The 24495-nt window shown below is 40.9% G+C and overlaps 1 protein-coding gene across 19 annotated transcripts in view; it reads left to right on the top strand.

Moving 5' to 3' along the window:
• INPP4B (inositol polyphosphate-4-phosphatase type II B) overlaps nt 1-24495 on the top strand; it is a 461921-nt gene that overhangs the window by 373975 nt on the left and 63451 nt on the right. For 18 of the 19 annotated variants that reach the window (XM_053253993.1, XM_053254002.1, XM_053254000.1 and 15 more), the window contains 3 exons: nt 16925-17097; nt 20570-20693; nt 23512-23629. In XM_053253993.1, the coding sequence (XP_053109968.1) occupies nt 16925-17097; nt 20570-20693; nt 23512-23629 (415 nt within the window). The remainder of the gene's footprint in view (nt 1-16924; nt 17098-20569; nt 20694-23511; nt 23630-24495) is intronic. The other variant, XM_053253999.1, reaches the window with a different exon arrangement.

Below are 24495 nucleotides of genomic sequence, written 5' to 3'. Positions count from 1 at the left end.
TGCAGGACCTATTAGGATGGTCCACCCAAGAAGGTTATTGAATCTATTAGGATTTCAAGAAGCCTTGGAGGGATTTAGTGTTGGCTCTGCCGGTGATCCTGTTGATGCCCTGGTGAAGAATTGGAATAGTAAATTCACTGGGGCAGTAGACATGATTACTCCTAAGCGTCCTCTCCGACCCGCTTCAAAACTGGCCCCTTGGTATACGGAAAAACTACAGGGGCTGAAACGGTGAGGTAGACGACTAGAGTGCAAGTGGAGAACGTGTCGTCTTGAATCCGACAGATTGCAACATAGAGGTCATTTGAAGACCTATGCTCAGGCAGTACGTGTGGCAAAGAAGCAATTCTTTTCTGCCCATATTGCATCCACAAGTTCACGTCTGGCAGAGTTGCTTAGGGTTGTGAGAGGGCTGGTATGTGCCCCTTCTCTCTTGAATCAGAATTTGGAACCATCGATTACCCGCTGTGACGTGTTTAACTAATTCTTTGTGGGGGGAAATCTCTTGTATTCAGGCCAACTTAGATTCCATCTCCACAATTAATTCAGTGTCTGATGTGAGGGTGTCCAGCTACTCCTCTTATGTGATTAGGCTAGATCAGTTCCAGTTTCTGACTCCTGAAAATGTGGACAAGCTGATTGGAATGGTGCGGCCTACTACCTGTTCTTTTGACCATTGCCCAACATGGCTTATACTATCTAGAAGGAGGGTTGTTGTAGAAGGCCTGTTAGAGAGTATAAATGCTTCTTTGAGGGAGGATAGGATGCTTCCTTGTCTTAAGGAGGCAATTATTAGACCACTTCCCTAGAAGCCTACCTTGGATCCCTCAGAGCTGAGTAACTACAGGCCTGTCTCCAACCTTCCATGGCTGGGCAAGATAATTGAGAGGGTGGTGGCCTCCCAGCTCCAGATGGTCTGGAGGAAACTGATTATCTTGACCAATTTCAAACTGGCTTTTGTGCTGGCTATGAGGTGGAGACTGCCTTGGTCGGCCTGATGGATGATCTCCAATTGGGAACTGACAGAGGAAGTGTGACTCTGTTGGTCCTTTTGGATCTCTTGGTGGCTTTCGATACTATCAACCATAGTATCCTTCTGGAGCATCTGAGGGGGTTGGGAGCAGGAGGCACTGCTCTGCAGTGGTTCCAATCCTATCTCTCGGGCAGGTTCCAGATGGTGTCTCTCGGAGACTGTTCTTACTCAAAATCTGAACTTTTGTATGGTGTCCTTCAGGGCTCCATACTGTCTTTGATGTTGTTTATCTACATGAAACTGCTGGGAGAGATCATCAGGAGATTTGGTGCAGGGTGCTATGACACCCAAATCTATTTCTCCATGTCAGCATCATCAGGAGAGGGCATAACCTCCCTAAATGCCGGCCTGGAGTCGGTGATGAGCTGGATGAAGGATAACACATTAAGACAGATAAGACGGAGATACTCATTGTGTGGGGTCAAAACTTGAGGGACAATTTTGATCTGCCTGTTCTGGATGGGGTCACACTTCCCCAGAAGGAACAGGTACGCAGTCTACGGGTACTTCTGGATCCAAGCCTCTCCCTGGTCTCCCAGGTGGAGGCAGTGGCCAGAAGTGCCTTCTATCAACTTCGGCTGATATGCCAGCTGCGTCCGTTTCTTGAGGTGAACAACCTTAAAACAGTGGTACATTTGCTGGTAACCTCCAGACTTGATTATTGTAATGTGCTCTATGTTGGTCTGCCCTTGTATGTAGTCCGGAAACTACAGTTGGTTCAGAATGTGGCAGCCAGGTTGGTCTCTGGGTCATCTCAGAGGGACCATATTACCATATTGAAGGAGTTACACTAGCTGCCAATATGTTTCCGGGCAAAATACAAGGTGTTAGTTATAACCTATAAAGCCCTAAATAGCTTGTGCCCTGGGTACTTAAGAGAGCGTCTTCCTCATTATAAACCCCACTGCTCATTGAGATCATTAGGAGAGGTCCGTCTGCAATTACCACTGACCCGTCTGTTGGCTACTCAAGGACGGGCCTTCTCCATTGCTGCCCCGAGTCTTTGGAATGCGCTCCCTAGTGAAATAAGAGCCTCCCCATCTCTGACAGCTTTTTAAAAGTCTTTAAAGACACACCTGTTCATCCAGGCTTTTAATTAATATTGTTTTAATGGGTTTTAACATTACAACCTGGTTTTCAGGGTTTTTAAACTGTTCTGATTGTTTAATTGTTGTTTTATGATGTTTTAATTGTTGACTGATTTTAATGATTTTGTTTTAATGTAAACCGCCCCAAGCTTTTCTGGAAGGGCAGTATAAAAATTGAATGAATAAATCAATAAAATAAAACAAAATAATGTCTCTGGGTGGTTTACAATAAAAACTGTACAAATCAAAACAATTCACAATTTAAGACAATGTTAAAACTGTTAAAAACTATGAGGTTCTGGAGCACAAGAAAATGACCAAAAAATCAGCAAAAAGATGGTAAATAAAAAGCAGAAATAAGCTGCTCAGCATGGTACCTTGGTCACCTCAGATCTCCCAATCTCTAACTCAATCTCTAACTCTAGCAATGCCCCCCAGCTCCCCCAGTAATGTGTAATCATGAAGTTTCCTCACCCCACAGTTGAAGTCCAGCACTTAGCAGCACATACCCTTGGCCTGTTGGGTTGGTAGTTTGGCCAAAGAGGCAGAACAAAATGAAATACATTTCAAGTAAACACACAGAGTAGAGTGTGTAAGAATCAAGGAGTGAGAGAAGAATCAATTTTCAATGGATAATTAAAATCAATTTTTAATTTGAATTGATTTTAATTGCAATTTAAATTAAATTAAATACAGTACTGCAATCAACTAAAATAAAATTAATTTTTAATTTGGATTTTTAATTAAAAATAAAATTTCATCAACATTAAAATTTTATAGAAGTGATAAATAGCATCTTAAAAGGGGAACACAATGCTGCAGGAGGCTCCAGGAAGTGGCTCCAGGAAGTGGCTCCAGGAAGTGGCTCAAAAAAAGGCTCCAGGAAGTGGCTCAAAAAAGGCTACCTGATACCAAAGGCTGCCAAATGCTGTCCAAAATTGCCTTTAGAAGCACAAAAAACTCTAAACATGAAGACCAAAGCACTCCACCATCCTCCTCCAAACTCCTCTCGCAACCCATGAGCACATGCAGCAAGAGCACAACCATGTAAAGGTTTTCTGCACTGCCGAAAACTGCCGATACGTGAAACCGTGTAGCACAGATAACAAGGTTGAGTATATATTGCCAGATCACAGATATGCCAAACCATAATAATGCTGAAACCGCAGATAATGAGGGCCACCTGTAATTCTTATTTTCCACTGAGTGGGGGACTGTTGGTGGCTTGATGTACAAAGTGTTGAGCATGCTGCTCAGTGAAAAACCTAGAGGTATGCAACATCTCGCAGAAGCTGAAAGATTTGTGTACAAAGGCTCCAAAGTGAAGCAGTGAAACTGACAAGTTTCCCCACTGCCATTTTTGGAATCAGTTCATAAAAAATATTTTCCTGGAAGAGGTAAAATGATACATGTTTTCAAACTTCATATCAGTTTCACCTCTGTTCTTGTCAGTTTCGCTACTGTTCATTGCATCCTTTCTCTATGTTCTAAAATGTTGCATATTAAGCGGTGGTGCTGGTGAAACTAATGCAGCGAATGAACTTTCCAGATTTGCTGCCGAGTACTTGTCAGTTGACCACTGCATTTTACAGCATTTGCACAAGGACTATTTATTTATTGATAGATTGATTTGATTTTTATACCGCCCTTCCGAACTGGGGGAGGGATATCGGTCTGTGATATAACTGAGAAGCTGAAGTGGTAAGACAGTGGCGGGAAATAATAATAATAAATAATAACTAGATAATGTGCAATTAGCCCTGAACTTTCCTGGCCCAGTAGCTGGATGCACAATCTGTTGCACAGGCAAGCAAGAATAAAATAAAATCATACCTTTTCTCAGGAGAGAACCTACACATATGTGCAGAAATTGTTCAGAAACTCCATAGGTAATACAAGACACTCAACTGAGTTCCAATGGCTCTCCAACCCCATGGACTGAGACAGCAGAAAACACTGAGAATAAAGGAATGAAGTTTCCTGCATGTAAAACTTTGAATGTAGTGGGGCCTCAAATAGAGTTGTGCAATAATGTTGGCCCAGCAGAGGTGTCGGTGCCAACATGCCCTCTACCAGGCACTGATAGAATTCTGTAATGACAATAGGAATCTCTGAGCGACAGAATGTCAACTGAGATCCCTGATGTCAATATGGAATTCTGTTGGAGGTCCAACATGTATATGGGACCCCTTTGTCCTGCCTTCTCCTACACTTTCCTCTTCTGCCACTTCACCTGATACTACGTGGGGCAGGGGAGAGGCTGCCTCACTTTCACTTCCTCCTGGAGCAAGCACTGAACTGCTCGCTTTATGACTGAGAGAGTCTTGAATTCAAAAAGTAGTATCTAAAAGTTTTTTAGATATCCACCTAGGTGCCTAATGGCCTTGGGTAATCCTAGAAGCAGCTAGGCTGTTCAGGCACCATGTAGGGCAACATTTCTTCTAGGACCCTGAGTGGTCCTAGGGGTATGGAGCAAGAAGAAGTGGCACAGCCTGCCCTCTGTCCCCATCTTGATCCTCCATGTGGAGGAGGAGGTGGCATGGGGTCCGAAAGAAATGTCAGAGTTCCAACTGGCCTACTCCAGCAGAGATGCAGCTACAATTGAAGGGGGGCAGTCAGCATGGCTGCTCCCAACAGTCTTGAAGTCAGATCAAAACCTGCCATCTTAGGTCGTGCAGAGGCATAACCCTAAAAGCTTTTGATTTCACAGTAATGCAATAAACCTAAAAATAATTATAATAGTTGTAAACCTCCTAGACATGCAAGTTTTGGGTGGTATAGAAATATTTTAAATAAATAATAATAAATAAAATATAAGTGCTGGTCCAGTGAACTGTATCCTGCCCAATGAATTCATTACAAGTAAGAGTAAATATAATGGCAATTACTATTATTCTATACAGCATACCTCATAAAAATAAGAAAGTTCGGTACTAGCTATAAGGGTCACTTGGTCTTTGGGTTTCATTTATACTAAGTGCTGTGCAAATATTGGAGAAGGCATTAATCCTTTCTGAAGAGCCTAAGGCATGGCTCTTAACTGAAATGACATTCAAAGACTAAATTGTTAATTGACCTTTATATTGTATTTATATATCTGAGACATTTGTATATACCACTTTTAAAAAACTTTTTTTGGAAAAGACTTGGCTCATCAAGTTCAGATTATTTATAGTAGCTAATTGTTTCATACTGCATTAAAGTTTATTCCAGCTTCTTTCCTTAAGATCACAAGGAGCCTGGTGGAGAAGAGAACGTAAGTACATATCCCTCCCTCGTATCCCTCATATTCTTGGGAAAGACTGTTTGGACAGTTAAATAGTTGACCATTATAGCTGAGACCTATCCTAATAAACTATCTAATAAACGGACAATAAGCTCCCTAAATACTGTAAACAGCCAACAAAAACAGTATGAAGATAGAAGGTCAGCAGGGGAAGGGGCACTTCCCAGTGTAGTGAACAGAGTGCCACATGTATGACTATTTGCCCCATGGGCAGAAGTCATGGGTGTGTGCTTGGTGCAAGGAGCTCCTGGCTCTCAGGGAACAAATCCGTTCCCTTGAGACCAAGGTGGCAGATCTGGAGAAGCTCAGAGAGACAGAGAGGCATGTGGACGAGACCTTCAGGGATGTGATAGACTAGAGGCATCCCACTCCAGGGCTGGCAGCTCCTCTGCTGTCAGGGAGAATGAAGGTCTTGGGCAAGGAGGACATTGGTCTGAGGAAGAGGGAAATGCTCCTTTAGAAGGGACCCCTTCCATGGATGATGAGCCCATAACCTCTCGCACAGGGGATACTCCTCTGGGGGGTGGGGGCCTCCTTGTAGTTGGTGATTCGATCATTAGGGGGATAGAGAGATGGGTTTGTGACCCGCTTGTTGACCGCACGGTGACTTGCCTGCCTGGTGCGAAGGTTGCGGACATTACGCAGCGTCTAGACAGGCTCCTAGGCAGTGCTGGGGAGGAGACAGCTGTTGTGGTGCACGTCGGCACCAACGATGTGGGGAAATGCAGTCGGGAGGTCCTGGAAGCCAAACCTAGGTCCTGGAAGCCAAACCTGATAGGTAGCATTTCGAAGTCCACGACCCCCAAGGTAGCATTCTCAGAAATGCTACCTGTTCCACGCACAGGTACAGTGAAACAGGCAGAGCTGAGGGGTTTCAATGTGTGGATGAGACGTTGGTGCCAGGAGGAGGGGTTTAGATTTGTTAGGCACTGGGACACATTTTGGGGCAAGCAAGGCCTGTACAAAAGGGATGGGCTGTGCTTGAACCAAGATGGAACCAGACTGCTGGCGCTTAAAATCAAAAAGGTTGCAGAGCAGCTTTTAAAATGACACCTGGGGAACAGCCGATGGGAGCTGGGCAGTATCCCGTTTGGCAAAAGCCATCCTTTAAAGTGTGAGGCTGCAAAGAATTCAGATAAACAGAAGGGGACAGAGCAGAACCGCATAAAGAGCAGACGGGAGCCTGTGCCTGCAGGTCAAAGAGTCAAAAGAATAGCATACATCAGGGGAGAGAGTCAGCATATAGGTGCTTATATGCCAATGCCAGAAGCCTCCGAGCCAAGATGGGTGAGCTGGAGTGCTTGGTTGCTAACGCAGAAATAGATATAGTGGGCATAACAGAAACATGGTGGAACAGTGAGAACCAGTGAGACACTGTTATCCCTGGGTATAAATTCTATAGAAAGGACAGGGAGGGGTTCCTTGGAGGAGGGGTAGCACTGTATGTTAAAGAAGGGATAGAATCTAACAAGCTAGAAAACCTAGGTGGACTGGAGTCCTCCACAGAAACCCTGTGGGTGACTATACAAGGCCGGAAAGGGAACGTGCTACTGGGGACGTGCTATCCCCCTCCAGTTCATAATGCCGACAGTGACTGGGAGTTGCAGGAGGAAATCAGGGAGGGGCCAAGGAGAGTCAGGGCTGTAATTATGGGTGATTTCAATTACCCGCACATAGACTGGGTAAATTCACATTCAAGACAGGACAAAGAGGTCAAATTTCTAGATACGCTAAATGACTGTGCCCTAGAACAGTTGGTCATGGAACCAACCAGAGAGAAGGCGACCTTGCATCTAATTCTGAGTGACTCCCAGGACCTGGTGTGTGACGTCCCTGTCATCGACCCTTTAGGGAACAGTGACCACAGTGCCATCAAATTCAGCATACATGCAGGGAGAGAATCACCAAGGATGTCTAACACAGACATTTTGAATTTCAGAAGAGGAAACTTCTCCAAAATGAGGAGTATGGTGAAAAGAAGGCTGAGGGGGAAAATCAGGAGAGTCACTTCGCTCCAGAGTGCATGGAGTTTACTCAAAACCACAATACTAGAAGCCCAGTTAGATTGTATACCCAAAAGGAGGAAAGGTACCACTAAGTCCAGGAGGATGCCAGCATGGCTAACAGGTACCGTCAAGGAAGCCATAACAGGAAAGAAGACTTCTTTCCGAAATTGGAAGGCCTGTCCAAACGAAGAGAACAGAAAGGAACACAAACTCTTGCAAAAGAAATGCAAGTTGACAATAAGGGAGGCAAAAAGAGAGTTTGAGGAACATTTAGCCAAAAGTTTCAAGGGGGGGAATAACAAAAACTTCTGTAAGTACATCAGAAGCAGGAAACCTGCCAGGGAGGCAGTTGGACCATTAGACAATGAGGGAGTGAAAGGGATTATTAAAGAGGATATGGAGGTTGCAGAGAAGCTGAATGAATTCTTTGCATCTGTCTTCACGGCAGAGGATACTGAGCATATACCTGTTCCTGAACCAGGCTTTTTAGGGATGGAGGCTAGAGAGCAGAGTCAGATAGAAGTGACAAGGGATGATGTTCTAAACTGTCTGGAAAAACTGAAAGCTAACAAATCACCAGGGCCGGATGGCATCCATCCAAGAGTCCTCAAAGAACTCAAATGTGAAATTGCCGACCTCCTTGCTAAAATATTTAACTTATCCCTGCATTCGGGCTCTGTACCAGAGGACTGGAGAGTAGCAAATGTAACATCAATTTTTAAGAAGGGATCCAGGGGCAGTCTGGGAAATTACAGGCTGGTTAGCTTAATGTCTGTTCCAGGCAAATTGATGGAAAGCATCCTCAAGGATAAAATTGTAAAGCACCTAGAAGAACAGGCCCTGCTGGGAGTGAGCCAGCATGGCTTCCGCAAAGGTAAATCTTGCCTCACCAACCTTTTGGAATTCTTTGAGAGTGTCAACGAGTGTGTGGATCAAGGTGATCCAGTTGACATAGTCTACCTGGACTTCCAAAAAGCTTTTGACAAAGTTCCTCATCAAAGACTCCTGAGGAAACTTAGCGGTCATGGGATAAGGGAACAAGTACATGTGTGGATTGCTAACTGGTTGAAAGACAGGAAACAGAGGGTAGGTATAAATAGAGAGTTTTCACAATGGAGGGAAGTAAGAAGTGGGGTCTCCCAGGGATCTGTACTGGGACCGGTGCTTTTTAATTTATTCATAAATGATCTAGAAGCAGTGATGTGGCCAAATTTGCAGATGATACCAAACTCTTCCGGGTAGTGAAATCCAAAACGTATTGTGAGCAGCTCCAAAAGGATCTCCCCAAATTGGGGGAGTGGGCGACAAAATGGCAAATGTGGTTCAATGTTAGCAAGTGTAAAGTGATGCACATTGGGACGAAAAACCCCAACTTCAAGTATATAATAATAATAATAATTCGATTTCTGTACCGCCCTTCCAAAAATGGCTCAGGGCGGTTTACAAAGAGAAATAACAAATAAGATGGCTCCCTGTCCCCAAAGGGCTCACATTCTAAAAAGAAACATAAGACACACACCAGCAACAGTCACTGGAAGTACTGTGCTGGGGGTGGATAGGGCCAGTTACTCTTCCCCTGCTAAATAAAGAGAATCACCACAGTAAAAGGTGCCTCTTTGCCCAGTTAGCAGGGGGATGGGATGCTGATGGGATCCGAGCTGTCGGTGACGGACCACGAGAGGGATCTTGGGGTTGTGGTTGACAGCTCGTTGAAAGTGTCAACTCAATGTGTGGCAGCTGTGAAAAAGGCAAATTCCATGCTAGGGATCATTAGAAAGGGGATTGAAAATAAAACGGCTAACTTTATAATGCCCTTATACAAAACTATGGTGCGACCACACTCGGAGTACTGCGTACAATTCTGGTCACCACATCTTAAAAATGACATTGTTGAACTGGAGAAGGTACAGAAGAGGGCAACCAAGATGATCAGGAGCCTGGAGCACCTTTCTTATGAGGCAAGACTACAACACCTGGGGCTTTTTAGTTTAGAAAAAAGACGACTGCGGGGAGACATGATAGAGGTCTATAAAATCATGCATGGTGTGGTGAAAGTGGAGAGAGAGAAATTCTTCTCCCTCTCACACAACACTAGAACCAGGGGTCACTCCATGAAATTGATTGCCAGGAGGTCTAGACCAACAAACAGAAGTACTTTTTCACACAACGCATGATCCACTTGTGGAATTCTCTGCCACAGGATGTGGTGACAGCCAACAACCTGGATGGCTTTAAGAGGGGTTTGGATGACTTCATGGAGGAGAGGTCTATTGACGGCTACTAGTCGGAGGGCTGTGGGCCACCTCCAGCCTCAAAGGCAGGATGCCTCTGAGTACCAGTTGCAGGGGAGTAATGGGAGGAGAGAGGACACGCCCTCAACTCCTTTCTGTGGTTTCCAGCGGCATCTGGTGGGCCACTGTGCGAAACAGGATGCTGGACTAGATGGGCCTTGGGCCTGATCCAGCAGGGCTGTTCTTATGTTCTTAAGATTGGGGTTTGTCTGATTGTTAGACTAATCACAAAATAATATCCTTCATTGCATTACTTGAAATTTTTGACCTATTTCCCCAGCTGAATCAGAGTTGTCATATTTCACATGGAATTAAGTGGAAGACAATGACAAAGACTAGAGACAATGAATTGACACACGGTATATCAGCATCTGTTACATTTTTTCCCTTATCGTGGTTTCCTAAGAGAGTTGTTCTTTCTAGTTTTTGGCATTTATTATTTCACCCTTACATGTTCTTAAAACTGTACTGTTATTTCGAGGCAACTCTCCTATATAAGGAATTGTTGGGGAACTCAACAAGATAGTGTGTCAACATTTATTTATTTATTTGCTTGCTTGCTTGCTTGCTTGCTTGCTTGCTCTAAGCATTGCAAATAAACTGAATCTTCACGTACATAATTGTTAGGATATGTTCACAGGTTCTTTGGGGTAGAGTACCATATAATGAAACAGTACAGAGATTAATTCTCATAAACCGTAAATAAGCTGGTAAGGCCATATGTGAACCAAATCTGTATCTGTACTGTTACAGACTGCAGGCATGGACTGCTATGACTGCATTATCATCCATTATGAAAAACAAAATCAATTTACATAGAAAACTAAATGTTATATAGTCTAATCTCCACCCTGGCATACTACTTTTTAGTGGATGGGGGGCATTCCACTGAGTGGGTTATAGAAGAGGGGCTATAGCACAGTGGAAGACTATATGCTTTGCATACAGAAGGACCCAGGCTCCAAGCTTAGCATTTGCAAGTAGGGCTGGGAGATGTTTCAGACAAGATGTTTCCAAAAGCCTAGAGAGCCGTATCAGCAATCCTCACCTAGAGGGACCAGTGGTCTGATTCAGTAAAAAAAAACCCAGCTAGCTCTATATGTTCATATAACATCCAGACTTAAGTACTACAATGCACTCTACATTGGGCTGCCTTTGTATGTAGTTCGGAAACTGCAGTTAATACAGGATGCAATAGCCAGGTTGGTCTCTGGGGTTGCCCAAAGAGATCATATTACACTCATTTTAAAAGAATTACACTGGCTGCCAATAGGTTTCTGGGAGAAATACAAAGTGCGAGTTATTACCTAAAAAGCCTAAACAGCTTGGGTCCAAAGTATTTAAGAGAGCATCTTGTCATCACCTATTAGGTCATCTGGGGAGGTCCAGTGGCAGTTGCAGTTTTCACCAGCTCCGTTGGTAGCGACTTGAAACCAGGCCTTTTCTAGAGTTGCCCTGTGACTCTGGAACACGCTTCCTAACAAAATTAGAGTTTCCTTTTCTCTGAATGTTTTTAAGAAGGACCTAGAAACATACCTGTTTAGTCAAGCTTTTAGTTTATAATTTTAAAGCTTTGGTTTTAGAGTTTTTATTGTATTTTAAATTGTTTTAATTATGTTAATGTTGATTTTATATTATGAACCGCCCAGGGATGTTTTTGTATGGGGCAGTATATAAATGTCCTAAATAAAATAAATAAATAAATAAATAAGCTCTCACCTGTAATCTGCCGTGGTGTAGTTGAGATACAGGTTTACCACATCTGCTGGTTGTGAGAAATAGACCTGTATACCATAAGCTTTCTTACTTGATTAATCTGGAGCTGTTTTATTTTCTAATAGCTTTCTGTGATGTGTGTGCTTTTTGCTGGGCATGCTGAAGCCTAGATTGTATAAGCTGCAATCAAGGACTCTAAATTCAGTTTTCAGACATTACCATGAAGCTCCATCATCATGTTTATATGAAAATGGCAAAAATTGATATGCCAAGTATCCATGTAAATTTATTTTTCATTCTTTTGGTATGATAACCAAAGAGAAATTATGCATGTCACCTTTCTCTCCTTTGAATGCACTAGTGGTAATACCATATTTTTATAATTTATTTATTTGTTTGTTTGTTTATTTATTTATTCAATTTCTATACCGCCCTTCCAAAAATGGCTCAGGACGGTTTACACAGAGAAATAACAAACAAACATATATCTCATGCAAGCACATCTTTTCCCACTATAGAAGTTAAATGGAAAGTTCTCTCCACTTCCTTAGAATGTCTGGAGTTACTCTGCCTAGAATGGAGTGCTGCACTACTGAATTGAGGGTCCTAAATTCATTTTGGAAAGAAATAATAATTAATGATATAGTGTTTTTTGAGGCTTGTCAGCTGGCTCCATCTACTGGGGATGAAATATAATAAACTGATAGCTAACCAAATACCATGCAAAGCAATCAGATGGCTTGCATAAAAATATAATTACACTTAAAATTATATTATATTGTATTTTTAAAATTATCCTTAACAGCACCCATAAACAAAAGCTAGAATCCATTTTGTTTTCCTTAGGTTTTGAGGGGAAGTCTGTAAAACACAAATACATAATAATACTGCAGTGTTGATAGGTAGGTGTTTGAGCAAATAATATAACTATGTGTTAAATATTTGTACCTGTGATGCAGTGCAGTGTAATATGGATGCAGTGCAAGGGTCATGTCATTTTGTGGGGTGGCTGAGTGCATCTTTTGCCAATGCCCTAAGTGCTACAATCATGTCTAAGGACCAGGCTGTTACAAATAACAGATTAGTTTAATCTTCAAAATAATCGAAATAGTAGTGTTTTGATTAGAAAGATCTTGAATTAGCTATGCTATATTATCATGTGGTGATTCAAGGGTTTTCCAGGAACATAGTTTAGCTAGATTCACATATTCTGTTCTCTTTGGATTTTACAGAGATTGAATAAAATTCAGGAAATGTAGGGTACTGTAGAACAAACAAGAAACACTAGTTAAGGGAAATATCAATGGAATCGAGAAAAAGGTGCTAAGGATATAGGTGGATCACAAAAGTGCTCTGAAATGTCATAGTGGTGGCAAAGGAGAAAACAGAATGAGTGCATGAGGAAAGACATTTTGAGGTAGGAGAGGAAAGAACGTATCATTTCATGAAGGCATGCATGAGGTCACATATGGAATTTTACATCCATTTTTTCATCAGGGCTGTTGAAGGAGGATGAATTGAAATTAGCAACAGGTGCAAAGAAAATTATCCATGATTATTAGAGAAGCATAGATTAAAATAACTTGGCATACTCCATTTAGGGGGGAAATGACACTGAAGCACTCTATAGATCTGTAGTGGAGCCTAACACAGGGGCAAGGGTAAGAGTTCTTTAAAAGAGAACCAGCATGGTTTAGGGGTTATCAAGCTGGATTGGGGTGACCTGTGTTCAGGTCACTAAACTATGCAGCCATAAAGTTAACTGGATGACCTTGAGCCTAACTTAGATCACAACATTCTTGTAAGGATAAAACAAGTGAGAGAAGAATTATGTGCACTGTCCTGATCTTTGAAACAGAATAGGGGAATGTATAATAAGAAAAATATGTATATAGGTTAAGGAACTTTATTGTACAAGAATTAATGGCTACAACTGACCATTAACAAATTTTATTTAGAAAGCAAAAGAAGCTGTGCAAGTACTGGAGACATTAAATTCTGGAATAGTTATGTGAGCAAACAACTCACTGGAATCAATACAGCATTGGCTTAATCTATAAAGGATACACTGTTATTTTTCTGTTTTCATGCTTCAGTTGTTTCAATTAGTCTTGAGTGTTTACTTCCTGCTCAAGTGCAGTAGGGACTTACATTAGAGTCAAGATATTGGGTGGTATGTTATGGCATACTAAGTAGAAAGTGGAAGAACCGGTATGTGAGTTTTGCTCTTGCTTAGACATTAAAGTTAAAGGCAAAGTTGTGCCGTCGAGTCAGTGTCAACTCCTGGCAACCACAGAGCCATGTGATTGTCTTTGGTAGAATACAGAAGGGGTTTACCATTGCCTCCCCCCGTGTAGTATGAGATGATGCCTTTCAGCATCTTCCTATATCGCTGTTGCCCGATATAGGTGTTTCCCATAGTGTGGGAAACATACCCATAGTCTGGGAAACATACCCGTGGGGATTCGAACCGGCAACCTCTGGCTTGCTAGTCAAGCCATTTCCTTGTTGCACCATTAGGTGGCTTTAGGTCTGACATTGCCATATGGGTAATTTCACAAAAACAGGACCATAGAGGTGAAAAACTTAAAATGGTGTAAACTGACCAAAGTTGGTATTTTGTAGATAAATATCTGAAGAGCAAAGAGGCACCTTTCAAAGTGGAGATTCTCATATTTAGCAGGGTAACTGAGCCTATCCAACCCCAGCACAACATCCCTTCAGTGGTTGCTGCTGGTGTCTACGTTTATGTTTCTTTTATATTGTGAGCCCTTTGGGGCAAGAGAACTTTCTTTCTTTTTTTCTTCTTCTTTTCTTTTCCTTTCCTTTCCTTCTTTCGCCACACTTGACAACTTTTGTTGAAAAGTGGTATATTAATATTCAGGGAAGTAATAGGAACCAAATTGCAGCATTCATTGATGACAAAACCTGGTTCTTAAAATATGAATAGTATTTTGTGCCAAAGTTTTTTTTTTAATGTATCCATGGTAAAGAAAAATCCAATTCGCTGTAAGCAAAGACAGTTTTCATGACTCCGCTTGCCATAATATTTGCTTTCATTATAAGTTTTGTCTCTCCAAAATGTTTAGTAAGGGAATCAGTAACAGAAATAGGTTTCTGTTTGTTTTGTGCTTGCTCCATACAGGCCAACAGAAAGTGGCCAGTCTTCTATATTTGCTACTAATCACAAGACCATTGCTAGTAGTCTCTATTGAACTATAGCAGGCCTCCTGCAAATATACTTTATAGTTATTTGTTTGGCATAATACCTTTGTATTTCTAAATAGTTCCTGGGCATACAAATATAATGTTATGTACTGTATATGTAAAAACCATTATTCTGAATGGTCATAGTGTGTAAATAAATCGTTCTGCATAGACATAGCAGAAATATCAAGAGATGCTAGCAGGAGAAAAATGGCATTTAGAAAAGCCAAAGAGACTGCAGCATTTGGCAGGAAGAATAAGTGTGACTGGCCCAGTTGCTATCACTAGGGCTTGGAGAAGGCAGAAGGGTGATTAGCAAGGCAAGTTAGAATTGAAGGTCTCACCTGAGGAATTTGAGGGTAGGGGAGTCCGACAGTCTGCAGCAGCGGCGGGGAGGACATGGTTATTTCTTTGTGTGCGATACCTTGGAATCTTGCTCATTAGTAGACTGTAATCTTGCATTCCTGCTCTTGTATAGTCCCCAAACTTACTTATGAGGAGACTTGAACTTGCTCTCAAGTGTTTGCATAAGGTTGGGAAAGAGTAAGTTTGTGGGTCTGCCTGTGAATAAGGGTGAGGTCTAATGAGTGAAGGTTGGAGATTTAGAGGTGAGGTATTCCTAATCATGAATAGACATCAGCCTTACTCATGGGTAGATGCATGTTTACCCACAAATAAGTGTGATATCTGCTTGTAAGACTGCAAGGCCTACTCACAGAGAAGGGTGAGATCTACTCATGAGCAAGGCTTACTAGGTTTTCTTTGAAGGGTGTGAAGTCTACTCGTGAGTAAATGTGTGGATGCATGGAGCCTCATTTCTAAAGCAGCATAAGTACCAACTGTTGTACTGTATAACTGTCTTTTCTGAACAAAGTCTACAGTTTATATGGTGCAGATGGGCAACTTAACTTGCAATTTTGATGCTTTTTAGAGAACAGTTGAAAACTGAAAGGATTAGTTATCATCTTATTCTAAAGCAGTGTTTCTCAACATTTTTGGAGTCATGGACCAGTACATTATTCATGTGCAGTTTCCTGGACCAGCAGTTAGTAAGGGGGTCACACCCCCACCCCCAGGCACCCTGCAAAAAACAATTTTGGGCAGCTGTCCAGAGCTCATTTCCAGGCAGCCCTCACTGCTGGGTAATTTTCATTTCGAGGAAGTGAAATGATTGTTATCCAGCAGTGAGGGCTGCCTGGAAATGAGCTCCTGAGATCTCCTGCCGGCCCCAAATTTTTTTGGAGGTAGGTGTCATTTTTATTAGTGATTCCTCATGGACCGCTACGCAATACCTCGTGGACTGGCACCAGTCCATGGACCAGTGGTTGAGAAATTCTGTTCTAAAGGTTTTTGGATTACTGAATAGATATATATACTTCTGACTTGCATGCTTTTCTTTATATTTATGATTTACCTTGATGGGTACCATCAAGATTACCAATGTGTTTGCTTTTGTTCTGATTAAATTAAAACATACAGAGAAAAACTAATGAGTGTGAAACTTGGAACACTTGAGTACAGTTTAGTGGGGAAAATAGTAATCTGTTGAAGATTGGCCACTGGGCTGAATTCACATATAACTTCAGTAAGTTTAGAAAAGGATTTCCAAACATTCTCATTCCAGTGTATTTTTCACGTTTCAGACACTACCTTTTAATATTTAAAGGTTTTATAAAAATGTGGCCTTATAGTAGAAGGTGTCTCTTGTCATTGTGCTATGAGAGGAGTTATCTTTCCCCTTGAGGGACTTTTTAGGCTAAGTTATGAAGCAGGCAGTTTTCCAGAATGTCACAACCACAGGCTTAAAAATTCAAATATAAACATATACACACACACACACACACACACACTTGAATACAAACTAGAGGCTTGGATGTGATAGAACAAGCAGGGCTATTCCCACGTGACACAGAACATGCAAAGTGCTATGCAACATGCGAACTCTGCTGTGCTGGCTATTTAAATGTGTGTGCTATACTGAGGAGAGGGAGAAGGGAAGAGGGTGGAGGATGTTAAGGGAGAGAAGGCAAGAGATAGATCTTACTTGTGAAATGTGGTTCAGTTTGGATGGGTTATAAATAGGTTACAGTAAGCTGGTTTGTGTACCTGTGGTGCCATAATGAAAATGCAGATATACAAGAATGAGCCACACTAATGATATTTAAGCACTGGGAAAAACAAAATGAGAATGAAGGGAAGTTGAGTGCATGAGAAGGACATACACTTATTTTCTAATTTCTTTCAGCTCTGAGGGAGATGCTTTCTATATTTTAATTTCTATTCTTGACTTGTTACAGGTGACTGGTATGAACAGCTTTATCCACTCACAGTTACACTGAAGGACTGTATTGAAGAGGTGGTGACTAGGGCAAAGCAATCAATGTCTTTTGTTCTGCTTCAGGAGCTTGCCTGTAGTTTGCCACAATGTTTAATGCTGACCCTAAGACGAGATATTGTCTTCAGTCAAGCAGTAGGTGCTTCTTCCATTTCATAAACTTCTTTCAGGTTTAACCTTTAAAAAAATAAATCATTGCTTCATAGCCTAGATAGACACACACGGGTATACTGATGAGTAATTCTCTACCTGTTTCAGGCAGTGAGGGATGGAAATGATTTGGCTCTGTCTTCATTTAGGAAACTGCCATATACTGAGTCAGACCATTGGTCTATCTAGCTCAGTATTGTCTTCACAGACTGGCAGCAGCTTCTCCAAGGTTGCAGGCAGGAATCTCTCTCAGCCCTATCTTGGAGGTGCTGCCAGGGAGGGACCAGCTCTCCTCATTTACTGCCTAGGTACTGCAGTTGTTATCACTGGTCCACATGACATGATACAGCAAAATGCAGGTCTTTGAGTTTCCCCTCGGAGTCAGCTACATTTGAACAGTGTTTGGCAAACGGCTATTCCTGTATGCTTTCAGACCCTCAAATCTCACAGGAAAAGTAGTGTTAATCCAGGTACAGGGGATTACCATGTAGGGAATTTGTCTTTGCTATTACATCCAGCTCTAAAATCCCTGGTAGTGCCTATAACCATGTTCTGCCACACTTGTGTAAAATACAACCAGTTTTACAGTCTTTCTCCTCCAAGGGGGCTCTGTTTGCTGAGCTCATTGCAATAGGGACGGTCTGAAGTGACAAACAGTGATGCACTGTTGTACTGCTAAAACAAGGAGGGGGATGTCCCAAAGGAGAGGAGAGCTGGTCTTGTGGTAGCAAGCATGACTTGTCCCCATAGCTAAGCAGGGTCTGGCCTGGTTGCATATGAATGGGAGACTTGATGTGTGAGCACTGCAAGAGATTCCCCTCAGGGGATGAAGCCGCTCTGGGAAGAGCAGAAGGTTTCAGGTTCCCTCCCTGGCTTCTCCAAGATAGGGCTGAGAGAGATTCCTGCCTGCAACCTTGGAGAAGCCGCTGCCAGTCTGTGAAGACAATACTGAGCTAGATAGACCAATGGTCTGACTCAGTATATGGCAGTTTCCTATGTCCCTATGTGCTAGAAAATGTCTTTAATGTAAAATATCCTTAAGTATCCTTCTTTAACATCTAACATGTTTTGGGCTGCAAATACTCTTCAGAGGGCTACAGAAATATGCAAAACAATTTTCAGTAATGCACAGTCCCAGTTACCCACGTAGAATCATAGTATGTTGGGCCCAATTCAGATGAAATACAGAACCGTGGGTCCAGTGAGCCTATAGTTCCACCCACCCCCACTCTCTCATCTACATTCAGACGTAGCTAGCGAACTAGAGGTGAACAGACTTCTGGTTTTGTGTTTCATTTGAATCCAGCCTTAGAGTTTGGAAGGGACCATGGAGATCTTCTACCTGCTCAGAACAGAAAACTGCACACAGCATCACTGACAGATGGCTGTTCCACAGCTTTTTGAAAGCCTCTAGTGAAGAAGCGCCTACTATATTCACAAAGCAGCCTGTTCCACTGTTGGAACAATACATTATTAATTATAACTGTAAAAATAATATTTATATACTGTACTTCAGCCAAAATTCTGAAAGCGGTTTACATATAAAAATAAATAATACATAAATAAGATGGTCCCCTGTGCTCAAAGGGCTCACAATCTAAAATCTATAAAACAATGTAAGCATGCAATGCTTAAATGCAATCATTTAGTATCACATTTTAAAGTGAAAACTATATTCTTCATTCTTAAGAGAGAGGGGGAAAGTTTGAGCAGGTATATCCTTTGCAGGCCACAGATATGGTTTTGGTTACACAAACTAGTTATTGAGGGCTGGGAATTGTACTTCTAGAAATATAAAAACTTGTCTTATGGTATGTCTGTATCTATAGACCTGCGTTAGAATACATCTGTAATATAGTGTGTTATGCAACATATCATAATATTAACAAAATATAATATTTTAATAACATTAGCAATGATGGATATTAATTTTGAAAGCACACCAAATTGTGTGGTATTATCTATTGCCTGGAAAATATTGGTATTGTCCCCTCTAAAGGTAATGTTCTGTTTCTCAGTGAGGATTGGTTTTTTGTTTGTTTTGTTGTTGTTTGTTTTTGTGATAGCTACATCTACATAGAAAGGCTTACTCTAGAGATATTCTACATGCAAGATCCAGTTCAGATAAAAGTTCTTCCGATGGAATGACTACCATCTGAACTTGCTGACTTAATTATTTTCTTAATTATTCTTAAAACTATTAATGTACAATCTATTATGACATTTTTCATTTCTAATGGATCATTGTCATCTCAGTCCACTCACCAGATCTACAAAGGGGTAGTCACCATGGTGTGTACGGTAACCAATTTGTGGCATGCTGGAAATTATATAGCACTTGTTTAAACGTGAAATACAGGTAGCCCTTGTTATTTGCGGTCAGGCAATGAAGACTCGACCTCGTTATCCATGTTTCTAAAAACAGGCAAAATTCACCTTCCGCAGTTCCTAGATGGCTGGAAATGACTTCAGATTTATTTATTTATTTATGTTTTATTATATACCGCCTCCTCCAAAGACTCTAGGGGGTGAACAACAACAATACCAATAACAATTAATTTTAAAATAACAACAACAACAACAACTAGTGAAACAGGTGAGTCTTTAAAAGGGCCTTAAAAGCAGCCAGGGAGCAAGCTGAACAAATCTAGGGGGAAGAGTGTTCCAAAGAAGAGGAGCAGCCACAAAGAAGGCCCTCCTTTGGGCCCAGGCACCATGCACTACACCAGGGCGCAGGACACTAAGGAGGGCCAGCTGAGAATTGGTCATAGGCCGAGATACAAGCAGCCGAGATAGGCATTCCCAGAGGTACACAGATGTCTGAGATATATTTAGATGTCATTTCCAGCCAGTGTTTTGCAGGACAGAGCCATTTTTTGGCTCTTTCTTTAACCCCCCCCCCACATGATTTTTCACAGAAAATTGGATTAAATGGGGGGGGGCATTGCTGAAGACCTGGAGGACATGATATGGTACTTATTCCTGCCTCCTCCCTGCTTTTTAGCCCTTTTTTTAACCTCGAGGAACCTAACCCCCCCCCCAATTTCCATTGATCCAAGGTCTCGTTATCCACGGTTGTAGGCCAGAATGGAACCCCCACTGATAACGAGGACCACCTGTATCCAGAAAAGCCTGGTTAGGATGTTTTTGTAGAAAACATATATTGTTCTTCATAAACCTAACATTAAGTGCCAGTTACCCTGAATAAACCGCTTCTTTATCAGTCATTCCATCACACTCATGGTATTGAAATCAGTTTAGTTCACAGCCAATTCAAATGCAAAATTTCATTTTTAATTTTATTTATGTTGAAACTAAGACTCTACCTTTCTACTCAACAAGGCTTATTCAAGAAAAAAATCTAGGAACCCTTAATATATGAGTGGATTTTTAAAACAGGTCTTGTTGTTCTGTTTTTAATATAACAAATGTGTTTATACAAATTTCATCCCTTTAGCTTGCAGGATTGGTCTGTGGATTTATAATGAAACTACACTCCAGTTTATGTGATCAAGGCTTCCTACAGCAGCTTCATACAGTGGGGTTAGTTGTTCAATATGAAGGACTCCTCAGTACATACAGTAAGTTTTGCAGGTTAGCCTGCATAGTTCATGTTTAGCAGCTTATTTCAACCTCTATTCCAGAATATAGCTAAAAAATAAGATGTTTATGAAAACTTTGATTGGAAGCTATGTGCCAATTCAGTTTTTAACATTTGTAAACATTTATGTAGTACTTTTTGCTTTATTCTTAAATGTGCTTTTTTGGAAGTGGAAGATCTCCTAAGTAATAGCATTTATGGTTGGGTGCACACAATTAGTATTTATTATATGTCTAGAAGTCATCACAGGGCATGGTGACTTGTTTTCAACTGGTGTACATTATATTCTATTTTAAAGATTGTGTAGTGTTTGTTTACTCTTACCACATTTGTTCAGATGTATGCTTATGTGGGGGGATTAGTTCCATTAGCTGCAGACATACATACATCAATGTTGTTTTATAAAGTATCTGCAAAGCTGGTCATGGGTAAAAGTGGGGTCAGAGTTTAGAGAACTCAGTGGGAGTAATGGAGTCAAGACAAGTTTCTTTGAAAAACAAGAGTTGGATTTATTAAAGAACAGAAGCACACAAGACTAAAGCAGTAGTTGGCAACCTTTCTGTGAGCTGGTCAGAAGTGACTGATTATAAGATGTTAGACCTTAAACAGAGCATCTAGTTTCTAACTAATACAAATTAGAGAGAATCCTAGCATAATGGACAGGGGAGAAAGGGATGAGGAGCAATAGAGACAGTATACCTGCTAACTTGGTAAAGAGGAACCTTTTAATGTGCTCTGTGCTCTGTTTCTCTGTGCAAACCGCCCTGAGCCATTTTTGGAAGGGCGGTATAGAAATCAAAGTAGTAGTAGTAGTAATAGTAGTAGTAGTAGTAATGTGCTGATTCTCTTTATTTAGCAGGGGGAGAGTAACTGGCCCTATCCACCCCCAGCACAGTACCTCCGGTGACTGTTGCTGATATCTATCATGTCTCTTTTAAGATTGTGAGCCCTTTGGGGACAGGGATCCATCTTATTTATTTATTATTTCTCTGTGTAAACTGCCCTTAGCCATTTTTGGAAGGGCGGTATAGAAATCAAATACATAGAATCATCATCATCCCTAGGTGCAATTCCAAAACACCTTGAAGAGCACCTCAACACCATAGGAGCCACAGAAATCACCATCAGCCAATTACAAAAAGCAACTTTACTGGGAACAGCCTATATTCTGCGATGATATCTATAATAATAACAGCAACAATATTGATAATAAAATTCAGCTATCCCAGGTCCTCGGGAAGGACTCGATGTATGGATAAAACAAACCAGTCAATAACACCTGTCTGACTATGTAAACAAAAATAATACCCTTGCATAATATATACAAATTCTGCGCAGTTGGTGAACATGGATTGCAAGGTTGTTGTCCTGTGGATGGAAAGAGATGGATAGGCTTTTCCTTCCTGATTATGGAAGGGTCTGAGAGTTCTAAGCAGTTTAGAGTTGTGTGTCTGACTCATGCGTGCCCACTTCAGAAGAACCTTAGTGATAGAAGTTGCAGGGAGGTAGCAGGTCAATGAGATGTTTGCTGGTGTCTAGCTTATGTTTCTTTCTTTTTAGATTGTGAGCCCTTTGGGGGACAGGGAGCCATCCTTGTTATTTTTCAATGTAAACCAATTTTATAATTTTTGTTGAAAAGCAGCATATAAATATTTGTTGAAGTAGTTTCTGGTGCAATCCCCCCACTATCTCCTGATTCTTATTTCCAGCTGCAACCCCCCTTCCCCTGCTCATGTCTCTTCCCACACCATTCCAAAGGATCCCAGTCCTTCAGGAGCAGTTTTCTAGGAGGAGGAGGAGGGGTTACCGTGGGAAGGGAAATGTGGGGAAGCCCTGTTGTGAAGTCAAAGCCAATGGATTGTAACTAGTATAAAATGGCATTCTTCTATGGACATTGCAATGGTGGTTTTATTATTTTATTACATTTGCATTATTATTTATTGGTAAGCTTCTGAGAGCCCAATTTTGTGGCACAATAGATATCTCAGTATTGATATGCAAAGTACATTCTAATTTCTATCTTCCTTGTCTTCACAACCGCTCTGTGCTGGGAGGGTTCTAGCCTTTTAATGCTGAGGTGAATGATAGTAACGGGCAGTGCACACTTTATGCAGAAGGCATGTTTGATGTATGTACACTGATGTTTACCACTGTGTGAAGGAGAGGTCCACACATAGGGGACTTCCTGTGAATGTGCATGATGGAGCTACAGCCAATCACATTACAGCTTGCCTTACTAGGACCAAATCCCACACTCTGTTACAGTATTGGCAATTTCCAGCCTACTTTTGTTCTAACACTGAATTAGACAGATGTAGCAATATCCAATATACTCCTGATTCATAAACTGTCTTTGCTGTTGCTGCTCAGCATCCTCAATCAGCAGCAGAATTAACCATATTATGTTCAGATCTTTGAAAAAAGTAACTAGCAACTAAAGTTGTAACATAATTAAACCTCCTGTGTATTTGATTTGCAACAATTACATTTGCATTATATTGCTTAGAGACAGTCATGCATTTAAATAGAAAACATGATACACAGTTGAGTCGGTTATGTCAGTAATTCAGAATGTGGAAATTATTCCTATTATTTTTGCATATCTTTAACCAGATTACAGAGATCTAGAACAAGTATGCAGATACGGACTTATTCTAAATATGAATATAAGCTTAAAATGAGAGGCTGATACCTGAGTTTAAGAAATCTTCATTTTCATTACCCTTCTAGCATGTCATTACCCTTCTAAAACCAAGGTATTTTCTTGTATTTTGTAACTAAATTTTCGGTCTGTTTAGGTGAGGAGGTTGGAATGCTAGAAGACATGGCTGTGGGAATATCAGATTTACAAAAAGTAGTGTTCAAAATAACTGAAGCCAAATCAGATGACCTCTTGCCTGCTATAACAGGAAGACGGTAAGTGTTTTCTGTTTCCTGAAACAAGAGCATAACATTACATTGTATTAAAAAAAATCAAATCAAAGTTCATCTAATGCTTTTCTTGCTGCTGTGTTAACTTATGCATGTAACAAATGGATAGAAAGGGGAATAAATGCCCTGGAGAACCATGTAAAGATAATAGACGTTTGGAATATGCCAATATTTGTGAGAGAGAAACATTACTGTATAAAGCACTGCCACTCTCCTCTGATAATGGAATCCTCACATTTGTTGAGTAATGTTAACCTTTCTATTGAATAATGGCAGTTTGTTGCCAGCTTTTTTTCATGTCTTCACACAGAAATTCAAAAGCCTTCACACAGAAATTCAAGAGAAACTTTTTTAAAGTACTTTTTTGAGACATTAAGGGAAAGCTGCCATCAAACTGAGAATATCAGCCTTAAAATATATTATTACTCACTAAAGTTCTAGGAATATGGAACACAGTTCGCAGAGTTCCTTTAAGTATATAAAGGGATGGCATTCTATTTTAATTCGGAATTGATTTATTCATATTTTGATTAATGAACCACGATCCAAAAAACTGTACAACTAGTTTCGAATGCTCATGATATTGTGTCTGATAATGAATATCCCCTTCATAAAAGGTGGGTAGATCTATACATGCTGCTATTGCTACAAAACAGAGAGTGCCTTACTCACATTATACTTTCTTAATGTAGTATATATATTTTATTATTATTACATTTATATACCGCATTTCGTTAAAAACAATCCCAAGGCGGTTTACAAAAGTTAAAAAAAAACAATAAAAATGACAATAAAAATATTAAGCTAAAATACAAAACCAATCTAATTTAAAATCTATAAAATGCCAACAT

The sequence above is a fragment of the Hemicordylus capensis genome, chromosome 5 (genome assembly GCF_027244095.1).
Source record: "Hemicordylus capensis ecotype Gifberg chromosome 5, rHemCap1.1.pri, whole genome shotgun sequence".
NCBI lineage: Eukaryota > Metazoa > Chordata > Lepidosauria > Squamata > Cordylidae > Hemicordylus > Hemicordylus capensis.
The sequence above is the reverse complement of the archived record's forward strand: the minus strand, read 5'-3'. Positions and strand labels throughout refer to the sequence as shown.